This window comes from Gymnodraco acuticeps, unplaced genomic scaffold, assembly GCF_902827175.1.
Source record: "Gymnodraco acuticeps unplaced genomic scaffold, fGymAcu1.1, whole genome shotgun sequence".
In the NCBI taxonomy this organism is placed as follows: domain Eukaryota; kingdom Metazoa; phylum Chordata; class Actinopteri; order Perciformes; family Bathydraconidae; genus Gymnodraco; species Gymnodraco acuticeps.
The window spans coordinates 20863-42800 of NW_022991244.1; the positions used below are offsets into that span (position 1 = coordinate 20863).

The window sequence follows — 21938 nt, forward strand, 5'->3', positions numbered from 1 at the left end:
CCAAATACTGAGCTTTAATTACAAGCCAAGCCAACATATAAACTCGACCATTGTTCTTAATTGGGAACTGGACCACTTAAAATATCTGGGAGTAAACATCTCTAAAGATTCAGAGGACTTGTATACACTAAATTTCAACCCTCTAAATCAGAAAATAAAAGAAGACATAAATAGATGGAACTTGATCCCAGTGCTTGAGCTTTGAATCTCGAATAGAATCAGTGAAAATGAACATCCTACCTAGACTTTTATACCTTTTCCAGAATCTACCAATTGAAATCACAGACAAGCAGTTTAACGAATGGGATAAAACCATATCAAGGTACATTTGGCAAGGGAAGAAACCAAGGATTAGATTCTGTACTCTTCAACTAGCAAAAAACAAGGGAGGAGTAGCACTCCCCTGCTTGAAGGACTACTATATATCAGCCCAATTAAGAAGCTTGTTCTGCTGGTGCAAGCCAGACTACAGAGCTAGATGGAAAGAAATTGAGAATAATGTATCAGGAGAAGTACCAATCGAGGCAAGGTTAGGGGATAAAAAACATATTAAAAACTTACTGGAAAAAGATAACCGCTGGATCAACCTCTCTTTAAAACTATGGCTGAGGGCCATCACCAGGAGTGACTTGCTGGAGGAAATGAAGATATTAAGATGGTGCTCACATGATCTTGATTTCACCCCAAGCAAGCTAGATACAACATTTAAAGGCTGGGCCAAACATGGCCTTACTTCATATTGCACATTTTTCAGCAAAGGAACTATGTTTTATTTTCAAACATTAAAAAAACGATATGGGTTGAATAACGGTGATTTTTTTTTAGATTTCTACAGGTACGCCATTACTTAAATAGTTCCCTGTCAGACAGCCAGAAGGCCCTTGAAAACCCTTTATTAATAGTTTTCACCAGTGCATACACATCAGACACAGGGATGAAAGTAATCTCCAAACTTTACCAAGCTCTTCAAGATATTAAAAAGGAAAATACTTTCTATATAAAACACAAATGGGAAAACGAAACAAAAAAAACCATCCCTGACGAAGTTTGGACAAGCTACTGTACTTTTCAATGGAAGATCTCTAGCTCAGGCACCTACAGAATGTTTAGTTGGAAGATGCTGAGCAGGTATTTTTTCAGCCCTGCCCAGTCATCACATCAGCTAGGGCCCCCCAGATGCTGGAGGAAATGTGGTTCTCAGTTAGCACATCACTACCATTTGTTTTGGACTTGCCCTTTAATAGTAACTTTTTGGCAAAAGATCCATGTAGAAATTGAAATAATACTACAGGAAAAAATCCCATTAAACTGGGATGAATTTCTATTTGGGCTCGTACATTCAATCCCCTCAAACTTAAAAACAAAACAATTATTTGGAATTCTTACTGTTGCAGCAAAAAAAGCAATAACTAGAAAATGGCTCAAAGCAGACATCCCCTCTCTTGACAACTGGTATGACAAAATCCATGAAATCTATATCATGGAAAGAATCACATTCTCAATGAGGCTACAGGAAAACACATTTGAGGAAATATGGAAAAAGTGGAGAATTTACATATCCCAAAGACGACCATCCCTTGTTTGACTGTTCCTATACACCGATTGAATGTATATAGATGTGTATGTATGGCCACATGTATGTGTGTGTGTATTGTATGCATATATGCATGTTGATATGAATGCATATGTACATGTGTAGACATTTGCTATTTCAAACAACCCCTGTGTACTTTTTCGTTTTTATTTTATTTTGACTAATTTTGTTTGCTATTTCATTTGTCACTTTTGGGTCTCTAAAAACATATGATTTGAAAAACTGTACTTGTATTATAAAATAATGTGACCCCAAATAAATAAAGAATTAAAAAAAAAAAAACACAACAAATTAGCATTCATTTAACAGAATCTGAAAAAAATGCACAGTTGTAGCATTACATTTGTTTGCTTTAGAAGTCAAATATTCAGGTTTTTTTTTTTTAACCAGGTACATCACAAAGTGCATTTAACTGAATACAATAATAGCAGTCTTAATAAATGTCCTCACATACAAAATAAAATTGGATACATAATGACACATGCACATCAAAAAGTGCATTAACAAACAGTTAAAGAGCTCCAATGTAACACAAATAGGTAGTAGCCTACTATAGCAATACTATTTTTTCACTTTTCAAGTAATAACAAAAAAATCATACGTTTTGGTCACATTTGACCCATACACATTACAAAGTTCATTTAAATGAATACAAAAATAACTGTCAAACCCTCCTAGTGGAGGTATCGAGTCCCCACAGGGTATACAAACCCATAACAAGGGATAAGGGTAACTATGAATGAATACTACACTACACGTCTACTATAGTAAACTAGGTGCTTACTATCACCTCATTTGTGATTTGTCATCGCTGACTTTCTCAATGGGAGAAGTGACATTTTTAGTTTTGAACAAGAGCAGTGATTTTTGGCTCATAGGATGTCAATGCAATCCTAAAACATTGGTGAAGACTGCTGGCAGTCAGGGAGCAGCGAGTGCTACTTTTCTTTTAGTTCATGTGTGAAAAGCTTGATTCACATTTGTATGTTGATCCAAACATACTGAGCACACAGATCGCTACTTTCTGAACGTTAGGGAACTGCTGTTTTTTTACATCACTCCAAAACTTCGCTGGCCCGTTAGTGCGCTGCTCTTGTGCCATGGTTACGGATGACTGCATGTCAATACATTCCAGTGTACATTTCCCCTCGTCGATGCAGGGGACCACTTCTTTGGCTCTGGTTGATACGTCCCCCTCTATTGCAACAGTGAAGGGGTCTCTGGCAAAGCCCATCACCTCTGTGGGCAGAGCAAGTCCATCCAATCGACCGGCAAAGTTCTCTTTCAACCTCGCAATGAAATATGTCATCACATCCGTGATTTGTGCCGGGGATGTGATGTGTTTGGGGAGCGTCGGAAAATGCAGCATCCGACCCGTACTCAAGTCGGTCGCGAAAAGGTCCAGCTTGACTTGGAATACGCGCATCTGCTCCACAAGATCAATGACCGTTTTGTCTCTGTTTACGCTTCAGAGTTGAGAGAGACATGTTTTAGAGTTGCCATCATCACCGTTACTAGCAGCACCACTAGATGCACTTTCAAAAAACGTGCTGCGTTGTGGTTTAGTGGTTTCTATGCAACGCGGAGTGTTGCGTTCACGGTCTGTACTAGTGTAGGAATTTGGCTACGGGAGGCTGGGCCACTCGGGAGTTGGTTCTGGGCCGCATCTGGCCCGCGGGCCGCCATTTGAATAGGCCTGACGTAGGCCTACTTCTTTCTCTCTGGTTGAGTCTGCGATTAGATGCTTGCATCCACAAGTCAACAGCTGGTTTTGGGTCGAAAGTCTCTGTTGTGATCATCTTGGACAAGTGGATGTAATCAAATAAGTATGTGAACATAACCAATAACCTACCATAGCCAATAACAAATTAATGTAACTTATTTTATTTGTGTTGTTCATTCATATCTTATTTTATCTTAATATTTATTTATTTATGCATTTTTTTTTTATCTCTCCAGTTTTAAAGGATATTTTTGGTTACTGTCCATAGTATGCATTGGAATGATTTAAAACCTGTTTATCCCAATAATTATAAAGGAGTGCCTTGGAAATGTGTGTTTACATAAATTGTGACCAAACCGTTTGAACTTAGACTAAAGTGAACTATCTAAACACTCAGAGTCCTTACCTCACTGAGCTGAAGTTATCAGCCTCTCAGTCTGACTGGAGAGGACTCTCCCTCCACATTATTGTAGACACATCTTCTTCTTATATCCGTTAGAGCAGCTAGCACCAGATTCTAATAACAACAGCGCCGGTACTGGGCGGTGCACCCTTCTCTCTCTCCCTCACTCGCATTTTGGCTGTGAGCTGCGGGCGCCAGATAAGCCAACATCCCCCATTTTCATCACTTACAGCGCCCATCGTACAGGGCAAATGAAACGTGTAACCGGGGTGAAAATGGTGTTACATTTACTTAATTATGAATATTGTTACATCAAGGCCGAAAATTAGGATGAGCGCCAACGGTCAAAAATGATTTTTTTTTCCCTCCCAGAACAGCCAGCGCAGCGCCTCCTCAGATATGGAGCCCTAGGCGAACATCTAGCCAGTGCTACGGGCCGGCCCTGCGTTCATATCATATTCATGCGCACCAGTTATGTGCAGCCCTGTGTGTGTCGTTTTAACTGACACTAATTTAAAAGGATACATACTGCTGTCATATCCGCCTGCAGTCATATCTAGCACCTGATATGAACTCAGGACCGTGTGCAGCCTACTGTGTGACCAGCAGGGGGCGACAACACTCATTTAGAAACTGAACCATTCACAACAGGAAGTCCTCAGAATCAGCTTTAGACTTTAGAGCAGATATCAGTCTCATGCAAAAAGCCAGCTCCCATACTGCTCTGGTCATCTTGTACCTCTCACTTTATTGCCAGTAGACAATGTTGAACATTTCCAATATTTTAGTTGTTTTTTTAGTGGCGCGCATATCAAACGCATGATATGCTAATATGGTATAAGTACTGTACTTCTAATCTACAAAGTATTTAAACTATCCAAATGTGGTCCATATTGACCAACTACAATCCTTAAATGCTCTTACATGTATAACAACAGGATGATAATAATACAAACCATAATAATAAAATAGGTGAAAAGATCCAATGTGCATAATGAGTAGCCTACTTTCCCTTTTGATACTTGAAGTACATTTAGATGATAATACTTCTGTACTATATTATTCTGTAATGGGACATTGTGCAGAATGAGCACTTTTTATACTTTAAGTAGCCTACATTCTGATGCTAATCCTTTTGTACTTTTACATAAGCAGAATGAAAAGAAGAATCACGACTTTTACTTGTAGTGGATTATTTTAAGACCATAGTATTTGTACTTTTTTTTAAGTAAAGGATCTCGATCTTCTTTCAACACTGCAAAGGACCCCTTATGTGTTTAATGTGTGTGAAGCTGACCGTGGAGCGACCCGACCAAGCAAGGAGGCAGAGGCAGAACGTCCCAAATAGAACCCGGTGTGGGCATTTATTAAAGCATGAACACAATGACACACAGCTTCAATCCTGCTGCTGTTTCCTTGAGCACAGCCTGCAGCCACCAGGATCTCACACACACTACCTCCCTAACAAGAAAACAGCACATAAATACACACACAGACTAACAAGACACAGGTGTGGGGGGGAGGAGACAACACAGGGCACCAGGTGCACACAATCAGCAACAGACATGGGGAAAGGGAACACTTTTCAAAAATAAAACACATGTGTAATATACAAAGCCCGAAGCCGTTAGTCCACAGTGACGAAGCCATCTTCGTCACAATGTGCATGTCCCACTGAAATAACCTGACCTTGACTCTACTCTTTTACAATACATTTGCACGTTCTGTGTTTCTCAATTGTTTTGGCAGCGAAACGTCAGGAAATCATCTCAAAATGCTGTTTTGTTTTCTTAACATTCTAGCCCATTTTACTCTACTTGCTGTGAAATGGAAACTGTCAACATTGTATATCTACTACTATTTTATGAACTCTTATGTTTGTGACTGGGAGACAAACAGCACATCCTGAAAACAATAAAACAAAAAACAGCTAAACTAAATATTCTCTTACATTTCCCACCTCCTTATTGTTACCCCACATTGTGATTTATACACGTCAGACACAATTGAGCTAGTGTTGAACATTGGACAATACCAGCCCAGTAGGTACAAGTTTGTTTGTAGCCTTTTTAACCAGGTAAAATCCCATTGAGATCAAACGATCTCTTTTTCAAGGGAGACCTGCAGCAAGCACACATGAAAACATAAACACAACAGAAAACAAAAAGGACATCATACAACATAATTACAGGGGTACAATTTACAAACCTATCGACATTGACAGGGACCAATATTATTAAATTGCATTGCATCTAGCCGTGCTTTAAAATGTTGCAGGGGAACCAAGATGCTCAGTCTCAGTTCTTTTTGCAGAGTGTTCCAAGAGGAGCTTGCATAAAAGTGAAATGAATATAATTGTTTCTAGTAGTCACCTTTTTAACATGGAAGTTGTAATGGGCTTACTTGAGAGTATTGAACAACAAAACAATATATTTAAAAAAAATGTTTTTAAATGTGGTTATTTTTTTAATAAAAACACATTTGTAAATGTAATTTAACACAAAAGTAGTGACCCTGGGCGTAGGCTTAGCATCATAATCAAAGCATATCACATGAAGAACCGGTTTGTCATTGAAGTTACAAGCAAACATTGCAAGGAAAGGGGCAGACAGGAAAATGAAACCTAAGTGTAGTTTTGATTTCCCATAAGCCCAACTTGATTTTCTGGTTGCACCTGCAGTGTTAGTTGAGTACCGCACACCAAGCTCGTAGAAACAGCCTGTGCACTTTGTACTACATTTATCTGCGACAGACGCAGGAATTGTCATTCAGTTTCCTGTTTTCTATTACCTTAGGCTACAAGAAGTCATCATTATGAACTCTCTAAACCAGTGGTTCCCAAACTTTTTCTGTCAGGCCCCCCCTTTGGAGAAAAAAAAAAGTCGGGCCCCCCCAACACAAGTCAGGCTCAGTGGCAAGGCAAGGCAAGGCAAGGCAAGTTTATTTATATAGCACTTTTCTGTACGCGACAATTCAAAGTGCTTTACAAAACAAATTAAAATACTTTTTAGGAATAAATACATTAAAAACACATTATACAATTTTACAACAGACAAAGCAAAGATAATAAAATAATAAAAATAAACACCACAGGTAAACAATACATGTTTAAAAGGCATACTGTAGTTCAAATATGAGCATCTCAATTAAAAGCAGCGGCAAAGAGAAAGAGACATTTTTTAGTCTCGATTTAAAAATAGTAAGCGTTTCTGCGGACGTGCATGATTTGGGTAATTTATTCCAGAGTGTCGGAGCATAATAGCTAAATGCTGCCTCTCCATGTTTTGTTTTTACTCTCGGAGCCGATAGCAGACCCGAGAAGACCTGAGGCACCTTGATGGCTCGTAATTATGCAGGAGTTCAACAATATACTTTGGTCCTAAACCATGTAATGATTTAAAAACAAGCCTAGTACTTTAAAATCAATTATTTGGCCGACTGGAAGCCAATGTAGAGATTTCGGAACCGGACTGATGTGATCCACTCTTTTAGTGTTAGTGAGGACACGTGCAGCAGCGTTCTGGATCAGCTGCAGGTTTCTGATGGATTTTTTTGTCAGCCCTGTGAATACACCAGGGCCGTATTCACCATATACATTGGGGGGGACACATCCCCCCCAATATTCAGATACACTCAAAATGTCCCCCCCCCCCCAATAAATAGCACAAAAAAAAGTTTTGATTTTTAAATTTTTTGATTTTTTAATTAAAATAAAATTGCTATTCTATGACTTCTTTATTTTGGTTATTTGTATACTTGAAAATCTATATTTTCTGTTATTGTGAACTTCACCAAAATGATATTTCTTTTCATATGTAAATTGGTTCCTTATTTTGTACCCGGGGATGTATTTCGCTGTTGCACGTCTGAGTCCACCTTCAGTTAGCTTGATGCTCCAAGCAGGTCAGTCATGTTTTAATTTGCCCTCCATCAGTTCTGGTATCTTTTCTAGTTAGCCCTAAAGTAATCTATATTATTTTATTTCGTAATGGTAATGTTAATGAACCCTCCGGTTTAGCTTCTTTGTGTAAGTAACTTGTAGTTCTGGGTTGCGTTCCGATTATCCAAAAATCAGCTCCTAAGTTCTAACCCTATCTCCTATTCCTTGACCTCTGAGTGAAACGTCACGGGGTTAAGGGATAGTGGATAGGAGAATTCAAAAGGACTTAGGAGAAGAGACTGCGGTACTTTAGAGAATCCGAATGCACTTTCACTATCCGACGTGTTTATGATGCGCCAGCGGACGTCATGAATGTGCGTCTGCTGCTGTGGGGAAACTATGGAAACTACAGTTTTCTATACAGCGGACTACAACATGGATGTATAATAAGAACGACGGACTCATCTAGAGACTGCACCGTGCTCTGACGCTGTTGCTTTATGCTTTATGAACAACAGAGAAACATATTCTTCATGACCAAAGTTGGAATTTAAATAAAAAAGTGAAACTTATGCTCATCACCCTCTCCCTCCGGTCCACATTAATACAAATGATCCCAATACGTATGATTGTATGAACTATGAAAATATCTTAAAATCAATACAAATGTATTTATTATAAACGTTAGTCCTTAACATCTATCACTGTGTATATCACCATTCAAACATCTTTTAAAAGTTGAACAGACCCCACACAGCTCAGTGAAATGTTGACTTTATTTGATCATTTCAGTAAAAACTAACGTTCATATTTCTCTTTTTGATTATAATACTGATGAACGTTCAAAACAAAGCACTTTGGCAACTTACCACATACGTTTTAAAATGCTTAATAAGCACTGTAACTTTCATGATATAATTTCTCCGTCATAATCGGTTGTTTTCCTGAACGGCCGACTGTTGAGTGACGGCAAATGCTGCGGCTGCAAGGCATTGTGGGGCAGCATTTTCTCCTCTCCTTTCGGTTAGGGAGGTCCAGTGGTTCCTAAGCTAAAGGAGGTTATAATGGAAGTTTGAAACCTCCTTTCCTTTCATTTAGAGAATTGGAACGGCACTTATCATGGCTGCCAGTGAGGGACTTCCGGGTCATTTCACTCGGTTAGGAAGGTTCCTAAGCTAAATGGACTATTGGAACGCAACCCTGATGTTAAAACCGAACTTTTCAGGAATAGTAGCTAACTAACTGTGGGCTCGCTGGTTTCAGTTGTTAGCCAGGGTTTGGCGGGCTAGTGTCAGCTATGTGGAAAATGACGGTGTTGTTTTGGATGTAATCCAATAGATATTTATTCATGTGGATTATTTCTATTTTATTTTGTAATTTGTAGGGTGTGGAAAGATTTAAAACTGTGATGTGTGACACCTATGGAATACCAAAGGTGCCAGAATTAATTAAATAATAAATACTCTACAATTATTATGAAATAGTATTTCATAATCGTCAGAAGCATTTAAAAGATACTCACACGCAGGAGGTTTGCAGTGTGCATCATAGCTTGTGCTGGGTTTAGAACGCTCAGAATTGCTAATAAACATGTTTAATTATCTTATATCCAGCGCTGCTGACCCGTATTCATCACATCAGCAACTGCAGATCGCCGAGGTCAAGCTGTAAGCATGAGCAAGAGGAAGGGTGGCAGTGACATTAGACAGTTTTTTGGGCAGCCTCAGAAAAGAAAAAAAGTAAGTTAAGAGCAGTGAGAAAGTGAGTATTGTTACCAGTCAGATAGCTTGTTTACTGATTTTTTACTGATGTTTTAGGACGCGTCACTGCACCACTTGCATAGGCTGCTTCTCAGGTCGACTATTTTCATTTCCTCGCTCCTCGCTCCTCGGTCTCACCGGAAGTTGATTTGCCTGCGCCATCTTGAGTACCGTCCCATGGCTCTTATTTCTGCCGGAGGACCGAGGATCGAGGAGCGAGGAGCGATAATGGAGGAGCGATAATCGAGGAACCACCAGACCATCCTCCGATGAAATCCTCAGATACTCGCCCCGCCCCCTTACTGTGTATCGCTCACTGATTGGACGATGCAGTGCATGCACTGATCTCATGCTTCTTGACATGAGAACCGTTTCCCAGCGGAGTGAAGAAAATACATGAACCTCACGGGAGTCACTCCTCAGTTTATACCGTGTTTTGTTTCAATTCCTGTTTCATTTAGTTACACATATGTGATATATCTGAACAACAAAGTGGTCAAAAATCATTTTATTCATTTGTTGGAAACATTTTCATGATCGCTTTTTTCGTTTTACATTTTCATTTATTGTCATTTCCATTCAGTCAGTCATTAAGTGCTATTAAAATGTTAATGTGCTACATATCCAAACAAACAAACAAACAAACAAAGTGTGCAATCCAATGAATGTTAATCTAACTGGGTTTTGATAGATAACATATCTCTTTTTCTTCTCTCAATTATTTGTATTTCTTTTGTGCACTCTAATCAATATTAATCAAACTATTGTTCGTTTATACATTTTAAGAATGGCGTTTATCTTTTTTGAGAATGAGTTCTTATTTTATTTTATTTATTGGGTCTACAACAGATGATACAAATGTTTGTGTCAGTAAATGTGTACTAACATGGTACTAACAGAGGCGGGGGTGTGTGTGGAAATAACGGGGACAGAGCTGCTGTCAGACGATCAGCTGTGCAGCGTCATCACAAACGGACGTCGCTTCACGTGACGCTCCGGAGGAAAGGACGTCCCATTGCTCTTAAAACTCATTTCCCTGCTTCTCGTGTTTTCCTTGCGTCCCTCCATGCTTCCCTGGTGGGAGGGACTAAAGGCAGGGAAACGACGCAAGTGAGGGAAGCAAGGATTTCATTTAATCGACATGAGAAGCAGCCATAGACCTCACAGCGGGCGGAACTTGTCATAAAGTCCGCGAAAATAAAGCCCGCCCATTTAGAGGGAAGATATGATTGGTCAATTGTACTGTCATTTGACATTACTCTCTCATGGAGGCCCATTCCCAAACCGCCCCCTACACCCTACCCCTACACCCTACCCCTCCGTTTGCGCGTTCACGCGGAGGGTCCGCCATATTGAGGGCTGTTCCAAAGCAACGAGTGTGGAGGGGGAGTGGGCTATCAAGCCCTCAAACAGCGAGTCTGCAGCGGTGCTGACTTGAGACCGGTCTCTACCTGACCGGAGTCCCGCTGTGTGTGTCCGTCAGGAAACACGCTGTTTACAAGTAGCCTAGTTCCAGCAAACATCCACTGATAAACTGCGGTGTTAACAACCTCATGATGACCTCATATGTTTCTAATTTAGGATCATACCTGTGTTTAGTCTAGAAAAAGGTAAATGTGTGCATTTTATTATAAAGTTGTGTATATTTACAGACCGTTGCAAAAACTAAGAAGCTTATAAACATCAGGTTTAAAATTAAAAAAGCTTTGAAACACAATGAAAGATGTTTGGAGTTTTATTTGAGTTATTCATTTAAACTTTTTGTAGAGATGCTGATTTGAAACCGTTGTTACATACAGTTACAGCATTTCCTGTTTCTGCCGGAGAGAGGGGAGGCCGTCCCAAAGCTTGCTGCTGTATTTACTCCCTCCATCTGACAGGAGGGAGCCTCGTTGAGCTGCGAGTGTGGCTACAGACGGAGTTCACTCCGTCACGGAGGGGTAGGGTCGAGGGAGTGGTTTGGGATTGGGCCTGAGTTACTATAGCTGGCCCTCTGTGAATGTAGAGAGGGACCAACAAGCTCTCCCGTCTTCACAGTAACTCGCAGAGACGGCATTTAACCCTTCACATTCCAACATAAACTGAACAGGCAGATTCGAAGGATTTATTTCTTTGGAAATATTATTTTAAATACAATTAAATCAAGTTATCTTAGTAAAACTAATGAAAAATGTAACAACAAAAAAATATAAAAAATAATATTTATTTTATGTTTTCAAATATTATTTTTTAGAATATCTTAGCTAGGCCCTCACAGAGGGCCTAGAGGGCCCTGACGGCTCGCCACTGACACAACGTAGCGCAACTGTTACAATGAAGGCTCGATCATCAGCTCACAGCATATATAGGTGTAAGTAGGGGTAAAGTGCTATTTTTATATGTGGTGTGTACATAGGGAGGTCCGGGAGCATGCTACCCCGGGAAGATTTATTTTTAAATATTGAAGTTAAATGCATCAATCTGGTGCACTTTGAGAGCAAAATGAACAGATCTATGGATACCTCTCTCAACACCCATATGAAACAGAACTGTAAACAGATTTACTTTTTCTTTATGGATATTTTACAAATCACCCTTTTAAACTTTATTCTTTTTTTACTGTCATATAGTATTTCATACCTGTTTTTCATTTATTCTCTTGTTTTTTTATAACTATAATGATCATATAAACGTGTGCCTCGGAAATAATTGTTTCCATTAATGGTGACCAAAACGTTTGAGACCCACTGAGATAACACTGAGAGAGTCCTTTAGCTCACTGAGTCTCTCAGTCTGACAGGAGAGGACTCTCCTCCACTTTGTTGTTGAAAAAACTCCTTATATCCGTTAGCGTAGCTCGCTAGCACCAGAAGCTAACAACTACGATCTCCGGTACCGGTGCGCTCTCTCTCTCACAAAATGGCTCGTTTCACACACACACATACATACACACACACACACACACACACACACACACACACACACACACACACACACACACACACACAGAGCCGAGCTTTAATGAAACACAGAGACCCAGACGTAATAGTACCATACTGTATCATATTATTTTTGAATCAATACATTTTCAAATTATGATTATTTATTTTTTTAATAACCATTTTTCCTCCTGGTCTCTCGCGCCCCCCTTGTCATGCCTCTGCGCGCCCCCCACTTTGGGAACCACTGCTCTAAACCAATAGTATGAGGAGAAGGTGCGTCCCTGCATCGACCTCATCGACTCTCTTCGCTCTCTGTGTGTAGAGGAGGACTTGGCTCTGCCTACTATCGCCGTCATTGGAGACCAAAGCTCGGGGAAGAGCTCCGTGCTGGAGTCGCTGTCCAGGGTGGCTCTGTCAAGAGGAAGTGGTAAGTTAAATAAATAAAAAACACTTTGCTTCTGACTTAATAGCTAGAAATAACTCATCCCACAACATTAACATTAGCGGTGGGTCAATTAAATGATTAATTGAAAACAAAAGCATTGTGATAACAATTATTAGACATTAAAGGTCACCTATTTTACTGTTTTTCATCAATAGGTCTCAGATACATACAAAACATGTCTCTGAAGTGTTTGGCTCGAAATACCAAACAGATAATGCATTGTAGCATCCCATAAACCCCTCTGTTTCAGCCCTCTTTCAAAAGTGTTGATTCTCATCTTTTACTTTAGATGAAAATAAGGAGCCACTCCCCACGCCCCTCTGAGGGATATTTGGTTAAAAATAACACAATGGTGCTCTAGGAGGAGATTCAGGTGATAAGGTGGGTGGGTGTTACCTTGGTTGGTTATTGGCTAATGGTTACACAAGCCAAAAAGTCGTTATGACATCATAAATTGGCCAACATTTTCAGACAGGTTTTGATATTACATTACATTAAATGGATCAGGACAAAAAGTGTGTGAATCTTTTTTCCTGAAACTTTCAGAATCTCTTTACACAGAGGAGACACATGTTTATGCATACAAGACATGAAAAAGTGGAATTTGCATAATAGGTGACCTTTAACTATTTACCCAGCGATGAGGCCTAACTATCCACCAAATAAAAAATGACACAATTAAATAAACAAAGAGTCTAACAAATAACCAACTACCATCCTCACACAACCTCTAAAATCATCCTCTCTCACTATTACTACATTATATCTCAATAGCAAATTGTTATTTGCAGGGAACTTAATGATACTAATAATATACAAGTTATACCAGCTGAAAGGGAGAAAGCGTGGAGTTGAATCTAAACCTTTGAATCTTGAGGTCACTTTTATTCAAAGAGTTCCTTTTGACATGATTCAATTATTAGAGATCCAACTATATTATTATTCATTTTCCCGAAAACTCCTGGATTTAACTTGTTCTTCCCTGTCTCTGTATTCACTTTATGTTAATTCAGGCATTGTGACAAGATGTCCACTCGAACTGAAGATGAAGAGAACGAAAGAAGGAGAGGGGTGGTACGGGAAGATAAGCTACCAGGACTTTGAGGAAGAGCTAAAAGACCTTGCAGGTGTGGAGAAGAAGATTAGAGAAGGTACAGTATACACTGTTTTACTATCAATGTCACTATCCAAGCCAAGTATTGATGAAGATTGAAGGCAGTTTTATTTTCTGTAATAATCACATCCATATTATACATCGTGTCTTCTCTCTCCAGCTCAGAATAAAATAGCCGGATCAGTCATGAACTCATCAGTCTGGAGATCGCCTCTCCTGATGTTCCCGACCTGACGCTCATTGACCTGCCCGGCATCACCAGGGTGGCTGTGAACGGACAAAAAGGAAACATTGAAAATCAGGTATGCTAGACCATACTTTGGTCCAGAGACAACTATGGTCCTCAAAGATTAATCCTCAAATGACTTTAGTGTTCCAAGAGTGCTCTGGTGCCAAAAACACTGAACAGGTTACATGTCCAATTTCCAAACACATTAGTTCATGGCAAAAGACCCCAGAAGTGGACGCATTTTCTCCCATGTTATTTGTTGTGGACAACTCAAATATCTGGGCAAATTGGCTTCATTAGAATTATGTTCTATCGTAGAAAAACACGCAAATACAATTCATTTAACAAGTTGTAACCTAACTGTAACACATACATAGTGAATAACTATACTATTGGCTCATTAAATAAATAAATATTAGGATAAGCTTTTTCTGTTAAGGTAGAAACATGTATACAGTCCATTTAAATGAAAATGGTACTGCTTCCTCACAATGAGATAATACTACAGTGGTTGGCAGGTTTTTTTCATATGTAACCTGTAGCCATACAAGTTGGCCGAAGAAGTAATGCTGGGTGGGGAGTGGGACATTACTGTTGGTAATAAGATATTTATCTGGATCAGTTGAATCAAAGGTTTCAAAGGCTGCAGCATCGTTTTTGACAATAAAAATGTGCTTTCCCCCTTCACGACTGGGTATAAAGGTCCTCCACGAATGGCGGCGCCTTCCTGGTTATGTACTGTGCACCATTCACCTGTAAAGTCTTACAATTAAAGGGGTGCAACTTCCATACCAGGATGTGATGCAGCTGGTCAGGATACTCTTGATGGCCTGTAGAAGTTGCAGGGTATCCTGCAGTCCAGGTTTAACCTCCACAACATTTGGCGCTCTTGAGCTGTCTTTGGGATGGTCCTCACCGATATAAACGATTATACTTCATATGATATGAATTCATACTTTCAGATAAAGAGCCTGATCCAGAATTTCATCAAAAGACAAGAAACCATCATCTTGGTGGTTGTCCCCTGCAATGTGGACATCGCAACCACAGAAGCTTTAAGTAAGCCCCAAGCCTGTTTTCCAGGTCTCAGGCTCGAAAATGACATTCCCAGAACAAATGACCATAACTACACTTCTAAAAGGGGAAAATTAATAATCTTTTTTCTCAAAGCAATGATAAACCTGTGAGTTGGATGTAGACAAGTCAGAATCAATATACATGTATTTTATTTTAAAGTAAATTCAGATTGAAAATAGTAAAAAAAATCATTGTGTCCGTCCAAAAAAAACACATTACTTATAGTGAAAACCACCCTTGAATGATGGGTTACTAGACTAAAAGCTTTAGGAATCCAAACTATAACATATAATAAGTACCCTGTATCAAGATTGATGCAAAACAAGTTAAATTTGACCTTTTTAGAGAGATTTAGCACACAAAAAACACTTCTGGGGTCATTTGGGTGGATTTGACCTGGCCCCCCTTGGTCGATTTTGATGATGATTGACATCTCTTTTTAACCGCTAGAGCCAATGGAATCGAGGGAAAGTTCCACACACACACACACACACACACACCACACACACACACACACACACACACACACACACACACACACACACACACACACACACACACACACACACACACACACACGCACACACACACACACGTTACCAAATAAAGAGTGAGAGTGACGCGTAGCAAAAACCGGAAGCTGCGCTAACCTCTGGTGGCTACCATTAGCAGCTAATATGTATTCTCCGATTTTTGCATAAAAATGGAATTATAGATTATCAATAATTTGTTCAAAGTGACAGACACATTGGATTAACCTATGGATTAACCTTCAACCGCGTTTTTTCTCGTTTTGAATGCCTTTGAACTCACTTTTGATCAGAATAACAGCTAAAGGTGAGCATATCTCCGTGTTTTGCTACCTAAAGCTACGTCGTGTGTTGTCTGTATTTGCTTCCCCTGTCGCGAGTTCGAATCGCTCAGTGAGTGATGATACTTTCTATAATCTGTGGAATCTCAGGATGTAGCTAAATGATAGCTATACTTGTTTGTGCAGATCCAATAAGTATATTGATCGGTATAGCTAGAGTTCTGTGCTAAGTGCGTTAGCATGTTTTCGCTCAGGGCTCCTTTAGACCCTTCTTTTGTGACTTGTGTTTTGTTTCGGTAAAAATTGTTCATATCATCAGTTAGCTGAGTTTCCTCCCGTTAGGAGGGTACTGTAAGACACATTCATAGTTTTTTTTAATAGTAAGCAGCCCTGAGACACAGTGTCGTGAAGGGGTCTTTGGGGCTTAACAGGTTGGCCCAGGAGGTGGATTCTGAAGGAGAGAGGACTCTGGGTAATAAATAGCTTGGATTATTAAGAATGATTTGGATTATTTTGTACGAATGTGTAGGTTATTGTAGGTTAAAGTATATATACTGGAGTTGTGTTAGTGGTCTTATATTCAGAGTAAACAGATTAAAGTTGTACATTTGAGGAGAAACAATCTGATTGCAAAGTATCATTGGATCAGGTAATACTGTACATTGCAGACATACATTCCACAGTTTGTAAAGTAATGAGTTTGAACCAGTTTGAACCAACCTTAATTGACCAATGAGGATTAGGTTTATTGACTAAACCGAGTTGTACTCTTTTTTACTCAAAACTTTGTTGTACTTTTGTAGGTCTAAGTGGACTCTCCCTCTCTTTCTCTTTTAGGGATCATGACCAAGGTGGACCTGGTGGACAAAGGCACAGAGGATTCAGTAGTTCAAATTGTCCACAATGAGATTTTCCCCCTGAAGAAAGGCAACATGATCGTCAAGTGCCGGGGTCAGAAGGAGATCAAAGACAAAGTGTCTCTTACTGAAGCGCTAGAAAGAGAGGAAGCCTTCTTCAGCGAACATGCCTATTTCAAGTAAGCTAATTCTTTTTTAGGTAGTAATAACAATGATTCACAGTTTAACTGGTTGTCTAATAAGAAGGGTTTAACTTTTGCTGTAGGACTCTCTACGATGAAGGCCATGCCACTGTTCCTAAACTGGCGGAGAAACTCACTCTTGAGCTGGTGCATCATATCAAGGTAACTACTTTTTTGTGCCTCACCTTTATGGTTAGCTACAGATTGCTTAGCCCTTTTCAGATGTTACTGATCTTAACCATGTGTGATTTGTAGAGATCTCTGCCTCGACTGGAAGAACAGATAGAGAAGAAACTAAAGACTACTCAGGCAAATCTGGCCATGGACCCCCACCAGACGCAATGGAGAGAATTGGTTATCTCATTGATGTGAGTTTACCAGCTGACAGTTCTAAACTCGTCATATTTCAGAGTGACAGCATTTACACAGGATGCCATCAGTCTCGCCACAGGGATGGAACTCAAATTTGGAGGCAGGCCAAACATCTTTTCCATTCTCAGGAAAGAGTTTGCTGCATGGAAAGTTGTCATAGAGGACTCTGGAGTAAACTGTGTAATGGCAAACTTTGTATATATGTAGTTTAAGGTTTCTTATAGTGCAGACTTTCCCTAAGACCATACATGGACACATCCACTGCAGTTCCTAGGATGATGTGTTCTGCTTGTAACCTTTACTAGCACTTTCAGCAATTTCTATAATAATATATTTCTGCTTAGGACCTCTGTCAGCATTTTGCAAGTGTGTGTCTGTAATGATGTATTGACACTCATGACCTTTAAAAATGTCGAAGTAAGGTCTGGGTGATGTGTTTTAGTTCATGTCCTTTGCCTCCCTGGAAAGTGACATTTAAGGTCGCCTGAGGTCTGAACTTGATGAGGGGGCTGGGTACCAAGCGCAGGGCAATGGGCAAGTTCCTGTTTAGTTTCCCTGTCTTATAATCAAGTTCCCCATTTCTTAGCCCTCCATCTGTTGCTGACAAGTTTCCTCACTTCCCTCTTGCTGAACGGGCCCCTGGTTCAATCTATTAGTGATTGACAGTTTCAGTTCCTTTGGAAAGCTTATCTCTCCTGCCAGGGCCCCTCCTAATGAGTGACGGGATGTTGTTGAACTGACCAAAATCCTATATAACCTGTATGCATTTTCTACTCTGCGCGCACTCTCTAAGGATACTCTGTGTTCTGTGAGACCTGTGTCTTTGAGGCCTCAAATAAATAACCCGAAAGACAACTCTGTCTGTTTCACCATTTATTGTTTGATATTTCTGACTTGTGTATCTCCACAGTATTGACTAGGTCTAAAGATTTCCATAACAATTGGCGTCACGAACAGGATTTCTGATTTGTCGATTGGGGACACCTGCGGTCGCTGGTGGTCGCACCGGGATCCTCGGATTCTCCTCTACCTCGACAGAAAACGTACGGGACGAGAGGACCAGCGCCGGGGTGAAACCGATTGACTTCACGAAATCCAAACGAACTCAGACGGCCTTTCAAATACTCGGTGAGATGTACAGTGTCTAAATTGTTTAAAGTTAAAACGTAAATTAAAAACCCCATGACATTTATAAGAAGGATTGCTCAAAGTAAGGATATCAGGGATTATCCGTCGTAGCCTGGGTTTACGATCAGTTTTTGTGATTCACTGAAGAAGAAAATCACAATCACCGACGGGTGAAAAAGTAGTGTTTTTATAACACGGGGTGTTTAGAGTAAACACTTAAGTAGCTTTGCCATGGGATCAAAGCAGAGTGGGGGGCTGGTACACCCTCCCGAGGGTCCGATTATAGATGTCATGCGGGCAAAACATGGTGAAACAGTCTGTCTAAATTAAATATCTGGACGGAAATGTTCGGATTTCCAAAGGGAGGTTTTTTTGTTGAGTAAATTAAAAATCAAGAACCTAAAGAATAAATTACAAGAACATGAAGATGGAATGAAGGATAAAAATAAAGTTAAAGTAAAAGACTTATAGGAAGCTGGACACTCACAGAAAGTGTTTATAATACTGGGAGGATGAAGCAGAATGCCGTAAAAGAAGGCAGTTGGCCTTGGGCATTAAAGAAATATTAAGGTTGAAGATGAATGTGAAGAAAAGAAGGAAAATAAATTATTTCCAAAACCATGTAAACCCCAGACATCTCTGTGTCCTTCCATTGCAGGTCTGAATGACCTCTCCTCGACTGGGTATCCTTTCCCTCCCCCGGGGTACAACCCTGGCATTCCGGCTGGCCCACCTCAACCACCTCCACCGCCACTACAAGCCCCAGCCATGCAGTCCGTCAACTCCAAGCTCGCCACCCCCATCAGCCCCAAGTAGAGGGGGACAACAGCGGGATAAACAAACCCGATGCCCAAGCAGGTGTTTGGGAGACACACCTCAGATAATGCCTTTCTCAACGGACTCACAGACACAGCGCAAGCTACGCAGAATGCTGGCCGCTCACAATACCGAGGGAGAGGCAGAAGAGGTTTTCCGAGGCAGAAGACGAGAAGCAAGACCTTCATTTGACGAAAGATGTTTCAAGTGTGGCAGTGTTGAACATTGGATTATGGGACTGCTCACAGAACACTGGCGGTGGAGGTAGAGGGGGACAGCAAGGACGGGGCCACCATTCACAAAGACTGACCTACACCAGATGGGGAGGAGGGGGGCCCGATTGAGCGAGACGGAAATTCAGCCAGCAGCACCAGGGAAGTGACACACACACAAACACATCATGCTATTGAGTAATTGGAAAATGTAGAAGATATGTCTGTGGTTAAAGAGGGTATATATATTTGAAATATGACAGTGAAACAGCATTTGAGAAATGTCCCACACTGACTTTGGCTGTCATGGGTGTTGATGTTAAAATTGTTTGGTTGATTCTGGGGCTACACATTCTGTGGTAAAAAGGGCAGATTTGCCTGATTGCAAATTTAGTGGTAGATTTATTCACTCAATAGGAGCGGCTGGGGTAACTGTAAAGGAGAAGTTTTTGTATCACTTCAGGGTAAAAATAACGGTGATGATAGTCATCCATTTGCCACATCAGTCAAAAACAGTTTCCTTTTATCATCTGTCTGCCCAATAAATTTACTGGGCAGAGATCTGATTCTCCAGTTCGGCTTAGACCTCATTGTTCCACAAATGAGGGTTTTAAAAGTCCAGCAGCCATCTCCTACGATGGTTAAAAAACTGGCATTTGATGATAAAGAACTGGTGAATGTGTATCAAATGGCTGCTGACATGTCCTGATTCTCAGGAATTGTTGCGTTTGACTGATCGACGTGTTTTTCCACCTGCTGTGTTATCAAAATTAAAAGTTATTGGTGCAGATTCTTTTCGACATTATTATATTATCTTGTTTACTATTATCCTGTTTTTATACATGTGAGAGCAATATAGTATTTTAGTTGGTCAATGTGGAGCAATTCAGATATGTGTAATACTGTGTAGATTAGTAGTACAGTACTGCATTATACCATATCAGCATATTATGTGTTTTGATATATGGACAAATGTACGAGTGTTAAAATACATGTATTGGAGTAAAAAGCTCAATATTTGCCTCTGAAATGTAGCAGAATATAAGATAGCATTAAGTAGAGTACAAATATGTCTAAAAGTACTTAGTTACTTTTCACCACTGGTCGTATACATGCAGTACTTTTTATTGTTCTGCCTCGCAAATGTAATACATCAAATATTGCACCTAATATATAAAGATGGAAAATAAAAACAGCATGCATTTGAATCTATACCCCCCAATTAAATGCACACGTATTGTTAATTGTTTTGAGGATGGCTTTTAAACATTGTGTTATATCTACTTGTTTCTTCTCCAAACTAAAGATTGCTGGCCAGCGTTTGGCTGACCAGATCCCGCTGGTGATCCGCTACCATGTGATGCAGGAGTCTGCCCTCCAGCTGTGCAGGGAGATGGCGCAGATGCTTCAGGACAAGGAGAAAACTGAGTGCTTGCTTCAAGAGGACTTTTCAATAGAAACAAAGAGAAGACAACTTCAGAATAGCCTCAAGCGCATGTCAGGAGCCCGTGTTCTGTTGAATGACTTCAGCATGAACATATACAACTTCAACACAGCCCAAGTAAAGCGCAAACCTTAAAATCAGATTCCTGATGGAAGAAGTTGGTTGGGTTTTCACATTCATCACATTTATTTTCTTTTGCAGATTTGTGATATTATTAGCAAATAAAATAAAGAGTGGCTATTGATAAGTGATCCAATGTAATATTCTTATTCATTATTTGCCTTTTAATTAATTGTCTTCATAAATATGACTTGTTATTCTTATTCATATTATATATCACTTACATGTTTACTCTTATGTTCTTATTGAACTTGTGTGAACTCTTATCTACTGTCCTTTGTTTCTCTCTTAATCTGTGGCAGCTTTAACACCTGAATTTCCCTACGGGCACCAATAAGGGTCTATTTGATCTTGTCTTATTTTCATTCAACTTTCTTATTGCCTGAATGTCATGCCACAGATACAGTAGTCTGCATAAGGTCCAAAAATATATTAAAAAACTGGCATGTTAGTTCGTTTAAACAAGGTGCCTTTTTTTCAAAAAATAAATGTTGGCTTAATCAAGTTACTGAGAATTGTATTTAGGTTCTTCCGGTCACTTGGTTGAACAAAATAATAGACTTCAGGAAACTGAATGGCAATAACAGTTGGTTATAAGTACGAAATTCTACCAATAAACAACAATTTAAACAACAATTTGGGGATTTACAGGAGGGCGGGGGGAGCCTGGCTGCGGGGGAACTGTGGACCTCAGTCGCCTATCAGCAGTAAATGATGCCGTTTAAAACGTTAAAAAATAAAGGGCGGTGCCGTCAGCGAACCGAGCCGATCCGCCCCTGCTGCTGGTACAAGATTTGGAAAAGACTTTGCGAAGAAATGAAACTCGGGTAAAGAAACGAAACCTATCCTT

The 21938-nt window shown here is 40.0% G+C and overlaps 1 protein-coding gene across 1 annotated transcript; it reads left to right on the plus strand.

Moving 5' to 3' along the window:
• Positions 1–12515: 12515 nt before the first annotated feature.
• LOC117561910 (interferon-induced GTP-binding protein Mx-like) lies at positions 12516–21219 on the plus strand (the record flags this gene model as incomplete). The annotated part of the gene is given in 13 exon segments (XM_034239576.1): positions 12516–12708; positions 13740–13877; positions 14001–14018; positions 14021–14142; positions 15032–15132; positions 16389–16429; positions 16795–16993; positions 17080–17158; positions 17252–17303; positions 17306–17368; positions 17409–17546; positions 19155–19308; positions 20755–21219. Coding segments are annotated over 13 exon segments (1647 nt in total), but the record flags the coding sequence as incomplete, so codon positions are not given.
• Between the last annotated feature and the right edge of the window lie 719 nt (positions 21220–21938).